Below are 16090 nucleotides of genomic sequence, written 5' to 3'. Positions count from 1 at the left end.
TCCCCAACCCTGGTCCTCCAGTATCCCCAACCCTGGTCCTCCAGTATCCCCAACCCTGGTCCTCCAGTATCCCCAACCCTGGTCCTCCAGTATCCCCAACCCTGGTCCTCCAGTATCCCCAACCCTGGTCCTCCAGTACCCCCAACCCTGGTCCTCCAGTATTCCCAACCCTGGTCCTCCAGTATTCCCAACCCTGGTCCTCCAGTATCCCCAACCCTGGTCCTCCAGTATCCCCAACCCTGGTCCTCCAGTACTCCCAACCCTGGTCCTCCAGTATTCCCAACCCTGGTCCTCCAGTATTCCCAACCCTGGTCCTCCAGTATCCCCAACCCTGGTCCTCCAGTATCCCCAACCCTGGTCCTCCAGTATCCCCAACCCTGGTCCTCCAGTATCCCCAACCCTGGTCCTCCAGTACTCCCAACCCTGGTCCTCCAGTACCCCCAACCCTGGTCCTCCAGTACCCCCAACCCTGGTCCTCCAGTATTCCCAACCCTGGTCCTCCAGTATCCCCAACCCTGGTCCTCCAGTATCCCCAACCCTGGTCCTCCAGTATTCCCAACCCTGGTCCTCCAGTATTCCCAACCCTGGTCCTCCAGTATCCCCAACCCTGGTCCTCCAGTATCCCCAACCCTGGTCCTCCAGTATCCCCAACCCTGGTCCTCCAGTATCCCCAACCCTGGTCCTCCAGTACTCCCAACCCTGGTCCTCCAGTACCCCCAACCCTGGTCCTCCAGTACCCCCAACCCTGGTCCTCCAGTATTCCCAACCCTGGTCCTCCAGTATCCCCAACCCTGGTCCTCCAGTATCCCCAACCCTGGTCCTCCAGTATCCCCAACCCTGGTCCTCCAGTATCCCCAACCCTGGTCCTCCAGTATCCCCAACCCTGGTCCTCCAGTATCCCCAACCCTGGTCCTCCAGTATCCCCAACCCTGGTCCTCCAGTACCCCCAACCCTGGTCCTCCAGTACTCCCAACCCTGGTCCTCCAGTTTTCCCAACCCTGGTCCTCCAGTATTCCCAACCCTGGTCCTCCAGTATTCCCAACCCTGGTCCTCCAGTATCCCCAACCCTGGTCCTCCAGTATCCCCAACCCTGGTCCTCCAGTATCCCCAACCCTGGTCCTCCAGTATCCCCAACCCTGGTCCTCCAGTATCCCCAACCCTGGTCCTCCAGTACTCCCAACCCTGGTCCTCCAGTACCCCCAACCCTGGTCCTCCAGTACTCCCAACCCTGGTCCTCCAGTATCCCCAACCCTGGTCCTCCAGTATCCCCAACCCTGGTCCTCCAGTATCCCCAACCCTGGTCCTCCAGTATTCCCAACCCTGGTCCTCCAGTATTCCCAACCCTGGTCCTTCAGTATTCCCAACCCTGGTCCTCCAGTACCCCCAACCCTGGTCCTCCAGTATCCCCAACAGTGTTTCCCAACCCTGGTCCTCCAGTACCTCAAGTGTTTCCCAACCCTGGTCCTCCAGTATTCCCAACCCTGGTCCTCCAGTATTCCCAACCCTGGTCCTCCAGTACTCCCAACCCTGGTCCTCCAATACTCCCAACCCTGGTCCTCCAGTACTCCCAACAGTGTTTCCCAACCCTGGTCCTCCAGTATCCCCAACAGTGTTTCCCAACCCTGGTCCTCCAGTACTCCCAACCCTGGTCCTCCAGTATCCCCAACAGTGGTTCCCAACCCTGGTCCTCCAGTACCTCAGTGTTTCCCAACCCTGGTCCTCCAGTATCCCCAACAGTGTTTCCCAACCCTGGTCCTCCAGTATCCCCAACAGTGTTTCCCAACCCTGGTCCTCCAGTATCCCCAACCCTGGTCCTCCAGTATCCCCAACAGTGTTTCCCAACCCTGGTCCTCCAGTACCCCCAACAGTGTTTCCCAACCCTGGTCCTCCAGTATCCCCAACAGTACAGATAAATTGTATCCCTGGACAAACACACCTCATTCAACTCATTGAGGACTTGATGATTAGTTGACCAGTTGAATCAGGTGTGCATGTCCAGGGTTACAATAACAATGTGTTCTGATGGGGTACTGGAGGAACAGGGTTGGGGACCACTGCTCTAGATTAACATAATTGTGGTAACTTCATCTAAACACCATCAAAGAAAGAGTCTCATTTAGTATGTATCTTTATTAAAAGCTTGTTCTGTGTCGAGGTTGTGTTTTTCCCTCCCAATGTGTAATCAGTGTTTGTCACCCGGTACAGAGCAAAGTGCATCTCCTTACAAAGAACCAGCCAGCTGCAGCTGGAAGTACCTCGTCTCTTCCAAAACGTTCATTTATTTTAACTTCATGTGTCAGACATCTTATTTACATTGAGTTTGTTCTTGTCTTCTCTCCCGCCAGGAAACGTAGGCCCTGGTAAAAAGTAGAGCACCATAGGGGACAGGGGGCCGTTTGAGGGGACGCAGGTGGTTTTTTTTGCTAACGTTGTCATAGGCTGCTTCTCAAATGACACCATGTGCCCCACTTTTGGCCAGACTCCAGCTTAGCAGTTGTAGCTTTGACTTGACCAAAAGAAGGGCACTACCTGAGAGCTGTTGTGGACAGGCACCCCACACTCCCTCTGTTCATTCAGAGGCACCAGGTATCGTCTGTGTACCAAATGGCACCCTATTCCCTACATAGCGCCCTACTTTTGACCAGGGCCCCATAGGGTAGTGCACTATATAGGGAGCAGAGTGCCAGACACAGCCAGCGATGGTGTCATGACGGGACGTCCCTGTCACATGGTGCTGCTCATCCTGGTTGTTTGGCTGTTGGCTGTTGATAGCTCCCCCTGGTTGCCTTCTCTAGGAGGGGACTGAGGGAGGAAGAGGGAAGGGAGAGAGAGAGGAGGGAGAGAGGAGGGAAGGGAGGGAGGGAGAGAGGAGGGAGAGAGGAGGCGAAGAGGGAAGGAAGGGAGGGAGAGAGGAGGAGAAGAGGGAAGGGAGGAAGAGAGAGAGAGAAGTGAACAGATGTAGAATTAACAGTGAAATGTAGAGAGAGGTGGATAAATTGTCTCGAGGGGCACACAACAGTTGATTTCAAAGGACTGACACGGCACTAAAAAAATACATCACCTGATAAATGAAAAGCTCTGACAACATGTTCCAAATCAAACCACCCGGTGAACTAGCGAAGGTTTTCCATAAATTGAGGGATATAGAGGAAGCAGCTTACTCCCCAGGGGTCCGGTTTCCAAGACATAGATTAAACCTAGTCCTGGAGTGAAGAATCTCCGTTGAGAATGCTTCTATTCAGGACTTAATGTGTGTCTGGGGAAGATCCAATCTCAGTAGTCTAGACTGGGGGCCGTGTGGTAACAGCTGTAGTCTAGACTGGGGGCCGTGTGGTAACAGCTGTAGTCTAGACTGGGGGCCGGGTGGTAACAGCTGTAGTCTAGACTGGGGGCCGTGTGGTAACAGCTGTAGTCTAGACTGGGGGCCGGGTGGTAACAGCTGTAGTCTAGACTGGGGGCCGGGTGGTAACAGCTGTAGTCTAGACTGGGGGCCGTGTGGTAACAGCTGTAGTCTAGACTGGGGGCCGCGTGGTAACAGCTGTAGTCTAGACTGGGGGCCGGGTGGTAACAGCTGTAGTCTAGACTGGGGGCCGGGTGGTAACAGCTGTAGTCTAGACTGGGGGCCGTGTGGTAACAGCTGTAGTCTAGACTGGGGGCCGGGTGGTAACAGCTGTAGTCTAGACTGGGGGCCGTGTGGTAACAGCTGTAGTCTAGACTGGGGGCCGGGTGGTAACAGCTGTAGTCTAGACTGGGGGCCGGGTGGTAACAGCTGTAGTCTAGACTGGGGGCCGTGTGGTAACAGCTGTAGTCTAGACTGGGGGCCGCGTGGTAACAGCTGTAGTCTAGACTGGGGGCCGGGTGGTAACAGCTGTAGTCTAGACTGGGGGCCGGGTGGTAACAGCTGTAGTCTAGACTGGGGGCCGGGTGGTAACAGCTGTAGTCTAGACTGGGGCCGGGTGGTAACAGCTGTAGTCTAGACTGGGGTAACAGCTGTAGTCTAGACTGGGGCCGTGTGGTAACAGCTGTAGTCTAGACTGGGGCCGGGTGGTAACAGCTGTAGTCTAGACTGGGGGCCGTGTGGTAACAGCTGTAGTCTAGACTGGGGCCGGGTGGTAACAGCTGTAGTCTAGACTGGGGGCCGGGTGGTAACAGCTGTAGTCTAGACTGGGGTAGCAGCTGTAGTTTAGACTGGGGGCCGGGTGGTAACAGCTGTAGTCTAGACTGGGGCCGGGTGGTAACAGCTGTAGTCTAGACTGGGGGCCGGGTGGTAACAGCTGTAGTCTAGACTGGGGCCGGGTGGTAACAGCTGTAGTCTAGACTGGGGGCCGGGTGGTAACAGCTGTAGTCTAGACTGGGGCCGGGTGGTAACAGCTGTAGTCTAGACTGGGGCCGGGTGGTAACAGCTGTAGTCTAGACTGGGGCCGGGTGGTAACAGCTGTAGTCTAGACTGGGGCCGGGTGGTAACAGCTGTAGCGAACACCAAGCTGTAGTCACCTTGACGTGTATCTGGTTGCGCAGCACAGCAGCTCTGAGGATCGTGGCTTTGGATCGTCTCTGGAACTCCTTGCCCATGTGGACAGACTTCTCAAACGTATGGCCCCTCTGGTCCACGTCCCTCGCATACAGGATCTGACATCACACATACAGGAAACAGGAAGTTACTTACTCATACGGGAACTGGGGAGAGATTGGTGTATACCTGTAGTGACAGTTGATGTGTAGAGAGACTGGTCTACGGCTAGTGTGTGTGACCTTGCTGTGTGAGTCTATACGTGTGTGTGTGTGTGACCTTGCTGTGAGTCTATACGTGTGTGTGTTACCTTGCTGTGTGAGTCTATACGTGTGTGTGTGTGTGTTACCTTGCTGTGTGAGTCTATACGTGTGTGTGTGTGTTACCTTGCTGTGAGAGTCTATACGTGTGTGTGTTTGTGACCTTGCTGTGAGAGTCTATACGTGTGTGTGTGTGTGTGTGACCTTGCTGTGAGAGTCTATACGTGTGTGTGTGTGACCTTGCTGTGAGAGTCTATACGTGTGTGTGTGTTACCTTGCTGTGTGAGTCTATACGTGTGTGTGTTACCTTGCTGTGTGAGTCTATACGTGTGTGTGTTACCTTGCTGTGTGAGTCTATACATGTGTGTGTGTGTGTGTGTGTGTGTGTTACCTTGCTGTGTGAGTCTATACGTGTGTGTGTTACCTTGCTGTGTGAGTCTATACGTGTGTGTGTTACCTTGCTGTGTGAGTCTATACGTGTGTGTGTGTTACCTTGCTGTGTGAGTCTATACGTGTGTGTGTGTGTTACCTTGCTGTGTGAGTCTATACGTGTGTGTGTGTTACCTTGCTGTGTGAGTCTATACGTGTGCGTGTTACCTTGCTGTGAGTCTATACGTGTGTGTGTTACCTTGCTGTGTGAGTCTATACGTGTGTGTGTTACCTTGCTGTGTGAGTCTATACGTGTGTGTGTGTGTGTGTTACCTTGCTGTGTGAGTCTGTGTGTGTGTGTTACCTTGCTGTGTGAGTCTATACGTGTGTGTGTGTGTGTTACCTTGCTGTGTGAGTCTATACGTGTGCGTGTTACCTTGCTGTGAGTCTATACGTGTGTGTGTGACCTTGCTGTGAGTCTATACGTGTGTGTGTTACCTTGCTGTGTGAGTCTATACGTGTGTTACCTTGCTGTGTGAGTCTATACGTGTGTGTGTGTGTGTGTTACCTTGCTGTGTGAGTCTATGTGTGTGTGTGTGTGTGTGTGTGTGTGTCACCTTGCTGTGTGAGTCTATACGTGTGCGTGTTACCTTGCTGTGTGAGTCTATACGTGTGTGTGTGTGTTACCTTGCTGTGTGAGTCTATACGTGTGTGTGTGTGTGTGTTACCTTGCTGTGTGAGTCTATACGTGTGTGTGTGTGTGTGTCTATACGTGTGTGTGTGTGTGTGTTACCTTGCTGTGAGTCTATACGTGTGTGTGTGACCTTGCTGTGAGTCTATACGTGTGTGTGTGTGTGTGTGTTACCTTGCTGTGTGAGTCTATATATACACGTGTGTGTGTGTGTGTTACCTTGCTGTGTGAGTCTATACGTGTGCGTGTTACCTTGCTGTGTGAGTCTATACGTGTGTGTGTTTGTGACCTTGCTGTGAGAGTCTATACGTGTGTGTGTGTGTCCTTGCTGTGAGAGTCTATACGTGTGTGTGTTACCTTGCTGTGTGAGTCTATACGTGTGTGTGTGTGTTACCTTGCTGTGTGAGTCTATACGTGTGTGTGTTACCTTGCTGTGTGAGTCTATACGTGTGTGTGTTACCTTGCTGTGTGAGTCTATACGTGTGTGTGTGTTACCTTGCTGTGTGAGTCTATACGTGTGTGTTACCTTGCTGTGTGAGTCTATACGTGTGTGTGTGTTACCTTGCTGTGAGAGTCTATACGTTCGTGTGTTACCTTGCTGTGTGAGTCTATACGTTCGTGTGTTACCTTGCTGTGAGAGTCTATACGTGTGTGTGTTACCTTGCTGTGAGAGTCTATACGTTCGTGTGTTACCTTGCTGTGAGAGTCTATACGTGTGTGTGTGTTACCTTGCTGTGTGAGTCTATACGTGTGTGTGTGTTACCTTGCTGTGTGAGTCTATACGTGTGTGTGTTACCTTGCTGTGTGAGTCTATACGTGTGTGTGTGTTACCTTGCTGTGTGAGTCTATACGTGTGTGTGTGTTACCTTGCTGTGTGAGTCTATACGTGTGTGTGTTACCTTGCTGTGAGTCTATACGTGTGTGTGTGACCTTGCTGTGAGTCTATACGTGTGTGTGTTACCTTGCTGTGTGAGTCTATACGTGTGTTACCTTGCTGTGTGAGTCTATACGTGTGTGTGTGTGTGTGTGTTACCTTGCTGTGTGAGTCTATACGTGTGTGTGTGTGTGTGTGTTACCTTGCTGTGTGAGTCTATACGTGTGCGTGTTACCTTGCTGTGTGAGTCTATACGTGTGTGTGTGACCTTGCTGTGAGTCTATACGTGTGTGTGTGTGTGTGTTACCTTGCTGTGTGAGTCTATATATACACGTGTGTGTGTGTGTGTTACCTTGCTGTGTGAGTCTATACGTGTGCGTGTTACCTTGCTGTGTGAGTCTATACGTGTGTGTGTGTGTGTTACCTTGCTGTGAGAGTCTATACGTGTGTGTGTTTGTGACCTTGCTGTGAGAGTCTATACGTGTGTGTGTGTGTCCTTGCTGTGAGAGTCTATACGTGTGTGTGTGTGTTACCTTGCTGTGTGAGTCTATACGTGTGTGTGTGTTACCTTGCTGTGTGAGTCTATACGTGTGTGTGTTACCTTGCTGTGTGAGTCTATACGTGTGTGTGTTACCTTGCTGTGTGAGTCTATACGTGTGTGTGTGTTACCTTGCTGTGTGAGTCTATACGTGTGTGTTACCTTGCTGTGTGAGTCTATACGTGTGTGTGTGTTACCTTGCTGTGAGAGTCTATACGTGTGTGTGTTACCTTGCTGTGAGAGTCTATACGTTCGTGTGTTACCTTGCTGTGAGAGTCTATACGTGTGTGTGTGTTACCTTGCTGTGTGAGTCTATACGTGTGTGTGTGTTACCTTGCTGTGTGAGTCTATACGTGTGTGTGTTACCTTGCTGTGTGAGTCTATACGTGTGTGTGTGTTACCTTGCTGTGTGAGTCTATACGTGTGTGTGTGTTACCTTGCTGTGTGAGTCTATACGTGTGTGTGTTACCTTGCTGTGTGAGTCTATACGTGTGTGTGTTTTACCTCGCTGTGAGAGTCTATACGTGTGTGTGTGTTACCTCGCTGTGTGAGTCTATACGTGTGTGTGTGTGTTACCTTGCTGTGAGAGTCTATACGTTCGTGTGTTACCTTGCTGTGTGAGTCTATACGTGTGTGTGTTACCTTGCTGTGTGAGTCTATACGTGTGTGTGTGTTACCTTGCTGTGTGTCTATACGTGTGTGTGTTACCTTGCTGTGAGTCTATACGTGTGTGTTACCTTGCTGTGAGAGTCTATACGTGTGTGTGTTACCTTGCTGTGTGAGTCTATACGTGTGTGTGTTACCTTGCTGTGTGTGTTACCTTGCTGTGAGAGTCTATACGTGCGTTGATCAGTCCCTCCAGTATGAGCTGGGTCAGTTCATCCTCCAGAGATAACACTGTGGTGTTGAAGGACTGGGACATCTTAGTCATGTCTGCAGACACATACGGGCTGAAGTACTGACACACACACACACACACACACACACACACACACACACACACACACACCGGGTTAACAACTTGGGCTGAAGTACCGACTCAGGTTAACAACTTGGGCTGAAGTACTGACACACACACACACACACACCGGGTTAACAACTTGGGCTGAAGTACTGACACACACACACACCGGGTTAACAACTTGGGCTGAAGTACTGACACACACACACACACACACCGGGTTAACAACTTGGGCTGAAGTACTGACACACACACACACACACACACACACCGGGTTAACAACTTGGGCTGAAGTACTGACACACACACACACACACACCGGGTTAACAACTTGGGCTGAAGTACTGACACACACACACACACACACACACCGGGTTAACAACTTGGGCTGAAGTACTGACACACACACACACACACACACACACCGGGTTAACAACTTGGGCTGAAGTACTGACACACACACACACACACACACCGGGTTAACAACTTGGGCTGAAGTACCGACTCAGGACACGGGTGATGTAGGGATATGAAGGAAAGGAAGCCAGGTGTAAAACACTGTTGTGTTGTCATGGTGCCATGACGGTCTCACCTGTATAAGGGCTCTGTTTCTGATCTGTGTGTACAGTGTTCTAACGTGGGGGGCCAGGTACAGGTCCAATAGAAGGTTGTCCTGCAGGAGAGAGAGGAAGGGCATTGGTGTTAGGTGCACATTCAAATCACAGTTGTTTTTGAGCCATGGACCGGCAGGAAGCCTAGTGGTTAGAGCAGGTAGCCTAGTGGTTAGAGGGGCGGCAGGTAGCCTAGTGGTTAGAGCAGGTAGCCTAGTGGTTAGAGGGGCGGCAGGTAGCCTAGTGGTTAGAGCAGGTAACCTAGCGGTTAGAGGGGCGGCAGGTAGCCTAGTGGCTAGAGGGGCGGCAGGTAGCCTAGTGGTTAGAGCAGGTAGCCTAGTGGTTAGAGGGGCGGCAGGTAGCCTAGTGGTTAGAGGGGCGGCAGGTAGCCTAGTGGTTAGAGCAGGTAGCCTAGTGGTTAGAGGGGCGGCAGGTAGCCTAGTGGTTAGAGGGGCGGCAGTTAGCCTAGTGGTTAGAGCAGGTAGCCTAGTGGTTAGAGGGGCGGCAGGTAGCCTAGTGGTTAGAGGGGCGGCAGGTAGCCTAGTGGTTTAGAGGGGCGGCAGGTAGCCTAGCGGTTAAAGGGGCGGCAGGTAGCCTAGTGGTTTAGAGGGGCGGCAGGTAGCCTAGTGGTTTAGAGGGGCGGCAGGTAGCCTAGTGGTTAGAGCGTTGGGCCAGTAACCAAAAGGTTGCTGGATCGAATCCCCGAGCTGACAAGGTAAAAATCTGTTGTTCTGCCCCTGAACAAGGCAGTTAATTAACCCACTGACCGTCAATGTAAATAAGAATTTGTTATTAACTGACTTGCCTAGTTAAACAATAAAGATTACATTTAAAAAAACAACCGAGACTAATTCAATCAACATTACTGAGTGGCAATATAAAATAGTTTTCCCATTTATATTTTGCAGTTAGCCTGTAACAGCCAGCTCTGTTTTCTCATTATCATCATCTAGTCAGCCTGTAACTGTCCACATTAAACTGTTTACTTCATTATCGTCTAGTCGGCCTGTAACTGTCCACATTAAACTGTTTACTTCATTATCGTCTAGTCGGCCTGTAACTGTCCACATTAAACTGTTTACTTCATTATCATCTAGTCGGCCTGTAACTGTCCACATTAAACTGTTTACTTCATTATCATCTAGTCAGCCTGTAACTGTCCACATTAAACTGTTTACTTCATTATCATCATCTGGTCAGCCTGTGACTGTCCATATTAAACTGTTTACTTCATTATCATCTAGTCAGCCTGTAACTGTCCACATTAAACTGTTTACTTCATTATCATCTAGTCAGCCTGTAACTGTCCACATTAAACTGTTTACTTCATTATCATCTAGTCAGCCTGTAACTGTCCATATTAAACTGTTTTCTTCATTATCATCTAGTCAGCCTGTAACTGTCCATATTAAACTGTTTACTTCATTATCATCTAGTCAGCCTGTAACTGTCCACATTAAACTGTCCTCTTCATTATCATCTAGTCAGCCTGTAACTGTCCATATTAAACTGTTTACTTCATTATCATCTAGTCAGCCTGTAACTGTCCACAAACTGTTCACTTCATTATCATCTAGTCAGTCTGTAACTGTCCATATTACTGTTTACTTCATTATCATCTAGTCAGCCTGTAAATGTCCATATTACTGTTTACTTCATTATCATCATCATCCTCTAGTCAGCCTGTGACTGTCCATATTAAACTGTTTACTTCATTATCATCTAGTCAGCCTGTAACTGTCCACTTCATTATCATCTAGTCAGCCTGTAACTGTCAATATTAAACTGTTTACTTCATTATCATCTAGTCAGCCTGTAACTGTCCATATTAAACTGTTTACTTCATTATCATCTAGTCAGCCTGTAAATGTCCACTTCATTATCATCTAGTCAGCCTGTAACTGTCCATATTAAACTGTTTACTTCATTATCATCTAGTCAGCCTGTAACTGTCCACATTAAACTGTCCTCTTCATTATCATCTAGTCAGCCTGTAACTGTCCACATTAAACTGTTTACTTCATTATCATCTAGTCAGCCTGTAACTGTCCATATTAAACTGTTTACTTCATTATCATCTAGTCAGCCTGTAACTGTCCATATTAAACTGTTTACTTCATTATCATCTAGTCAGCCTGTAACTGTCCATATTAAACTGTTTACTTCATTATCATCTAGTCAGCCTGTAACTGTCCACATTAAACTGTCCTCTTCATTATCATCTAGTCAGCCTGTAACTGTCCACATTAAACTGTTTACTTCATTATCATCTAGTCAGCCTGTAACTGTCCATATTAAACTGTTTACTTCATTATCATCTAGTCAGCCTGTAACTGTCCATATTAAACTGTTTATTTCACTATCATCTAGTCAGCCCGTAACTGTCCATATTAAACTGCTTACTTCATTATCATCTAGTCAGCCTGTAACTGTCCATATTAAAATGTTTTCTACATTATCATCTAGTCAGCCTGTAACTGTCCACATTAAACTGTTTACTTCATTATCATCTAGTCAGCCTGTAACTGTCCATATTAAACTGTTTACTTCATTATCATCTAGTCAGCCTGTAACTGTCCACATTAAACTGTTTTCTTCATTATCATCTAGTCAGCCTGTAACTGTCCACATTAAACTGTTTTCTTCATTATCATCTAGTCAGCCTGTAACTGTCCATATTAAACTGTTTACTTCGTTATCATCATCATCTAGTCAGCCTGTAACTGTCCACATTAAACTGTTTTCTTCATTATCATCTAGTCAGTCTAACTGTCCACATTAAACTGTTTTCTTCATTATCATCTAGTCAGCCTGCAACTGTCCACATTAAACTGTTTTCTTCATTATCATCTAGTCAGCCTGCAACTGTCCACTTCATTATCATCTAGTCAGCCTGTAACTGTCCATATTAAACTGTTTACTTCATTATCATCTAGTCAGCCTGTAACTGTCCACATTAAACTGTTTACTTCATTATCATCTAGTCAGCCTGTAACTGTCCACATTAAACTGTCCTCTTCATTATCATCTAGTCGGCCTGTAACTGTCCATATTAAACTGTTTACTTCATTATCATCTAGTCAGCTTGTAACTGTCCACATTAAACTGTTTACTTCATTATCATCTAGTCAGCCTGTGACTGTCCATATTAAACTGTTTACTTCATTATCATCTAGTCAGCCTGTAACTGTCCATATTACTGTTTACTTCATTATCATCTAGTCAGTCTGTAACTGTCCACATTAAACTGTTTTCTTCATTATCATCTAGTCGGCCTGTAACTGTCCACATTAAACTGTTTACTTCATTATCATCTAGTCAGCCTGTAACTGTCCATATTACTGTTTACTTCATTACCATCTAGTCAGCCTGTAACTGTCCACATTAAACTGTTTTCTTCATTATCATCTAGTCGGCCTGTAACTGTCCACATTAAACTGTTTTCTTCCTTACCTTCATCTCATCCAGTAGTTTCAGACAGGATGCGTACTTTGATTCGTAAAACTTGAAGATTATGTCACGCACCTGGGGCTCCAACTCTAAAAACAACTTAAAGGAGCTGGAGAGAGAAGAGGCAGGGAGAGAGAGTGAGAGAGGGAGAAAGAGAGAAGAGACAGGGAGAAAGAGAGAAGAGAGAGGGAGAAAGAGAGAGAGACAGGGAGAAAGAGAGAAGAGACAGGGAGAAAGAGAGGGAGGCAGGGAGAAAGAGAGAAGAGACAGGGAGAAAGAGAGAGGCAGGGAGAAAGAGAAGAGACAGGGAGAAAGAGAGAGAGAGAGGGAGAAAGAGAGAAGAGACAGGGAGAAAGAGAGAAGAGACAGGGAGAAAGAGAGAAGAGACAGGGAGAAAGAGAGGGAGGCAGGGAGAAAGAGAGAGAGACAGGGAGAAAGAGAGAAGAGACAGGGAGAAAGAGAGAGAGGCAGGGAGAAAGAGAGGGAGGCAGGGAGAAAGAGAGAAGAGACAGGGAGAAAGAGAGAAGAGACAGGGAGAAAGAGAGAGAGAGAGGGAGAAAGAGAGAGAGACAGGGAGAAAGAGAGAAGAGACAGGGAGAAAGAGAGAAGAGACAGGGAGAAAGAGAGAAGAGACAGGGAGAAAGAGAGGGAGGCAGGGAGAAAGAGAGGGAGGCAGGGAGAAAGAGAGAAGAGACAGGGAGAAAGAGAGAAGAGACAGGGAGAAAGAGAGAGAGAGAGGGAGAAAGAGAGAGACAGGGAGAAAGAGAGAAGAGACAGGGAGAAAGAGAGAGAGACAGGGAGAAAGAGAGAGAGACAGGGAGAAAGAGAAGAGACAGGGAGAAAGAGAGAAGAGACAGGGAGAAAGAGAGAGAGACAGGGAGAAAGAGAGAGAGACAGGGAGAAAGAGAGAAGAGACAGGGAGAAAGGGAGAAGGGAGAGAGAGAGAGGCAGGGAGAAAGAGAGAGAGACAGGGAGAAAGAGAGAAGAGACAGGGAGAAAGAGAGAAGAGACAGGGAGAAGAGAGGGAGAGGGAGAAAGAGAGAGAGACAGGGAGAAAGAGGGAGAAGGGAGAAAGAGAGAAGAGACAGGGAGAGAGAAGAGACAGGGAGAAAGAGAGAAGAGACAGGGAGAAAGAGAGAAGAGACAGGGAGAAAAGAGAAGAGACAGGGAGAAAGAGAGAAGAGACAGGGAGAAGAGAGAAGAGACAGGGAGAGAGAGAGAGAGAGGGAGAAAGAGAGAGAGACAGGGAGAAAGAGAGAAGAGACAGGGAGAAAGAGAGAAGAGACAGGGAGAAAGAGAGAAGAGACAGGGAGAAAGAGAGAAGAGACAGGGAGAAAGAGAGAGAGAGAGGGAGAAAGAGAGAAGAGACAGGGAGAAAGAGAGAAGAGACAGGGAGAAAGAGAGAAGAGACAGGGAGAAAGAGAAGAGACAGGGAGAAAGAGAGAAGAGACAGGGAGAAAGAGAGAGAGAGAGGGAGAAAGAGAGGGAGGCAGGGAGAAAGAGAGAGAGACAGGGAGAAAGAGAGAAGAGACAGGGAGAAAGAGAGAAGAGACAGGGAGAAAGAGAGAGAGAGAGGGAGAAAGAGAGAGAGACAGGGAGAAAGAGAGAAGAGACAGGGAGAAAGAGAGAAGAGACAGGGAGAAAGAGAGAAGAGACAGGGAGAAAGAGAGAGGAGGCAGGGAGAAAGAGAGAAGAGACAGGGAGAAAGAGAGAGAGGCAGGGAGAAAGAGAGAGAGAGAGGGAGAAAGAGAGAGAGACAGGGAGAAAGAGAGAAGAGACAGGGAGAAAGAGAGAGAGACAGGGAGAAAGAGAGAGAGGCAGGGAGAAAGAGAGAAGAGACAGGGAGAAAGAGAGAGAGGGAGAAGAGAGAGACAGGGAGAAAGAGAGAAAGACAGGGAGAAAGAGAGACAGGGAGAAAGAGAGAGAGAGGGCAGGGAGAAAGAGAGAGAGACAGGGAGAAAGAGAGAAGAGACAGGGAGAAAGAGAGAGAAGGGAGACAGGGAGAGAAGGGAGAAGAGAGAGAGACAGGGAAGAGAGAGAGACAGGGAGAAAGAGAGAAGAGACAGGGAGAAAGAGAGAGAGGCAGGGAGAAAGAGAGAAGAGACAGGGAGAAAGAGAGAAGAGACAGGGAGAAAGAGAGAAGAGACAGGGAGAAAGAGAGAAGAGACAGGGAGAAAGAGAGAAGAGACAGGGAGAAAGAGAGAAGAGACAGGGAGAAAGAGAGAAGAGACAGGGAGAAAGAGAGAAGAGACAGGGAGAAAGAGAGAAGAGACAGGGAGAAAGAGAGAAGAGACAGGGAGAAAGAGAGAAGAGACAGGGAGAAGAGAGAGACAGGGAGAAAGAGAGAAGAGAGAGGGAGGGAGAAGAGAGAGAGGGAGAGGGAGAAGACAGGGAGAAAGAGAGAGAGACAGGGAGAAAGAGAGAAGAGACAGGGAGAAAGAGAGAGAGAGAGGGAGAAAGAGAGAGAGACAGGGAGAAAGAGAAGAGACAGGGAGAAAGAGAGAGAGACAGGGAGAAAGAGAGGAGAGAGGGAGAAGAGAAGAGACAGGGAGAAAAGAGAGAGAGGGCAGGGAGAAAGAGAAGAGAGAGGGAGAAAGAGAGAAGAGACAGGGAGAAAGAGAGAGAGAGAGGGAGAAAGAGAGAGAGACAGGGAGAAAGAGAGAAGAGACAGGGAGAAAGAGAGAAGGGAGACAGGGAGAAAGAGAGAGAGGGAGGGAGAAGAGAGAAGAGACAGGGAGAAAGAGAGAAGAGACAGGGAGAAAGGAGAAGAGGGAGAGAGAGAGACAGGGAGGAGAAGAGAGAGGGAGAGAGAGAGGGAGAAAGAGAGAGAGAGAGAGGGAGAAAGAGAGAGAGAGAGGGAGAAGAGAGAGAGAGACAGGGAGAAAGAGAAGAGACAGGGAGAAAGAGAGAAGAGAGAGGGAGAAAGAGAGAGAGACAGGGAGAAAGAGAGAAGAGACAGGGAGAAGAGAGAAGAGACAGGGAGAAAGAGAGAAGAGACAGGGAGAAAGAGAGAGAGAGAGAGGGAGAAAGAGAGAGAGAGAGGGAGAAAGAGAGAGAGAGGGAGAAGAGAGAGAGAGAGAGGAGAAAGAGAGAGAGGGAGAAAGAGAGAAGAGAGGGAGAAGAGAGAGGCAGGGAGAAAGAGAGAGAGAGACAGGGAGAAGAGAGAGAGAGAGAGGAGAAAGAGAGAGAGACAGGGAGAAAGAGAGAAGAGACAGGGAGAAAGAGAGAAGGACAGGGAGAAAGAGAGAAGAGACAGGGAGAAAGAGAGAAGAGACAGGGAGAAAAAGAGAAGAGAGAAAGAGAGAGAGAGGGAGAAAGAGAGAAGAGACAGGGGAGAGAGAGAGAGGGAAGAGAGAAGAGGGAGAAAGAGAGAAGAGACAGGGAGAAAGAAAGAGAGAGGGAGAAGAGAGAGAGACAGGGAGAAAGAGAGAAGAGACAGGGAGAAAGAGAGAAGAGACAGGGAGAAAGAGAGAAGAGACAGGGAGAAAGAGAGAAGAGACAGGGAGAAAGAGAGAGAGACAGGGAGAAAGAGAGAAGAGACAGGGAGAAAGAGAGAAGAGACAGGGAGAAGAGAGAGAGACAGAGAGAAAGAGAGAGAGAGGGAAGAGAGAAGAGACAGGGAGAAAGAGAGAAGAGACAGGGAGAAAGAGAGAGAGACAGGGAGAAAGAGAGAGAGACAGGGAGAAAGAGAGAAGAGACAGGGAGAAAGAGAGAAGAGACAGGGAGAAAGAGAGAAGAGACAGGGAGAAAGAGAGAGAGACAGGGAGAAAGAGAGAAGAGACAGGGAGAAAGAGAGAGAGACAGGGAGAAAGAGAGAAGAGACAGG

At 48.6% G+C, this 16090-nt stretch overlaps 1 protein-coding gene across 1 annotated transcript in view; it reads right to left on the bottom strand.

The window, feature by feature from the left end:
* Positions 1 to 2110: 2110 nt before the first annotated feature.
* LOC135536076 (COP9 signalosome complex subunit 1-like) overlaps positions 2111 to 16090 on the bottom strand; it is a 40518-nt gene continuing 26538 nt past the window's right edge. Inside the window, exons 10-14 of the mRNA XM_064962462.1 lie at positions 12268 to 12373; positions 8796 to 8876; positions 8063 to 8200; positions 4495 to 4629; positions 2111 to 2802 (exon numbers count right to left, since the gene is read on the bottom strand). Of these exons, the coding sequence (XP_064818534.1) occupies positions 2725 to 2802; positions 4495 to 4629; positions 8063 to 8200; positions 8796 to 8876; positions 12268 to 12373 (538 nt within the window). The 3' untranslated portion in view covers positions 2111 to 2724. The remainder of the gene's footprint in view (positions 2803 to 4494; positions 4630 to 8062; positions 8201 to 8795; positions 8877 to 12267; positions 12374 to 16090) is intronic.

The sequence above is a fragment of the Oncorhynchus masou genome, unplaced genomic scaffold (assembly GCF_036934945.1).
Source record: "Oncorhynchus masou masou isolate Uvic2021 unplaced genomic scaffold, UVic_Omas_1.1 unplaced_scaffold_554, whole genome shotgun sequence".
Lineage (NCBI taxonomy): Eukaryota > Metazoa > Chordata > Actinopteri > Salmoniformes > Salmonidae > Oncorhynchus > Oncorhynchus masou.
Note: the sequence above shows the minus strand (reverse complement) of the source record. Positions and strands in the feature narration are given on the sequence as shown.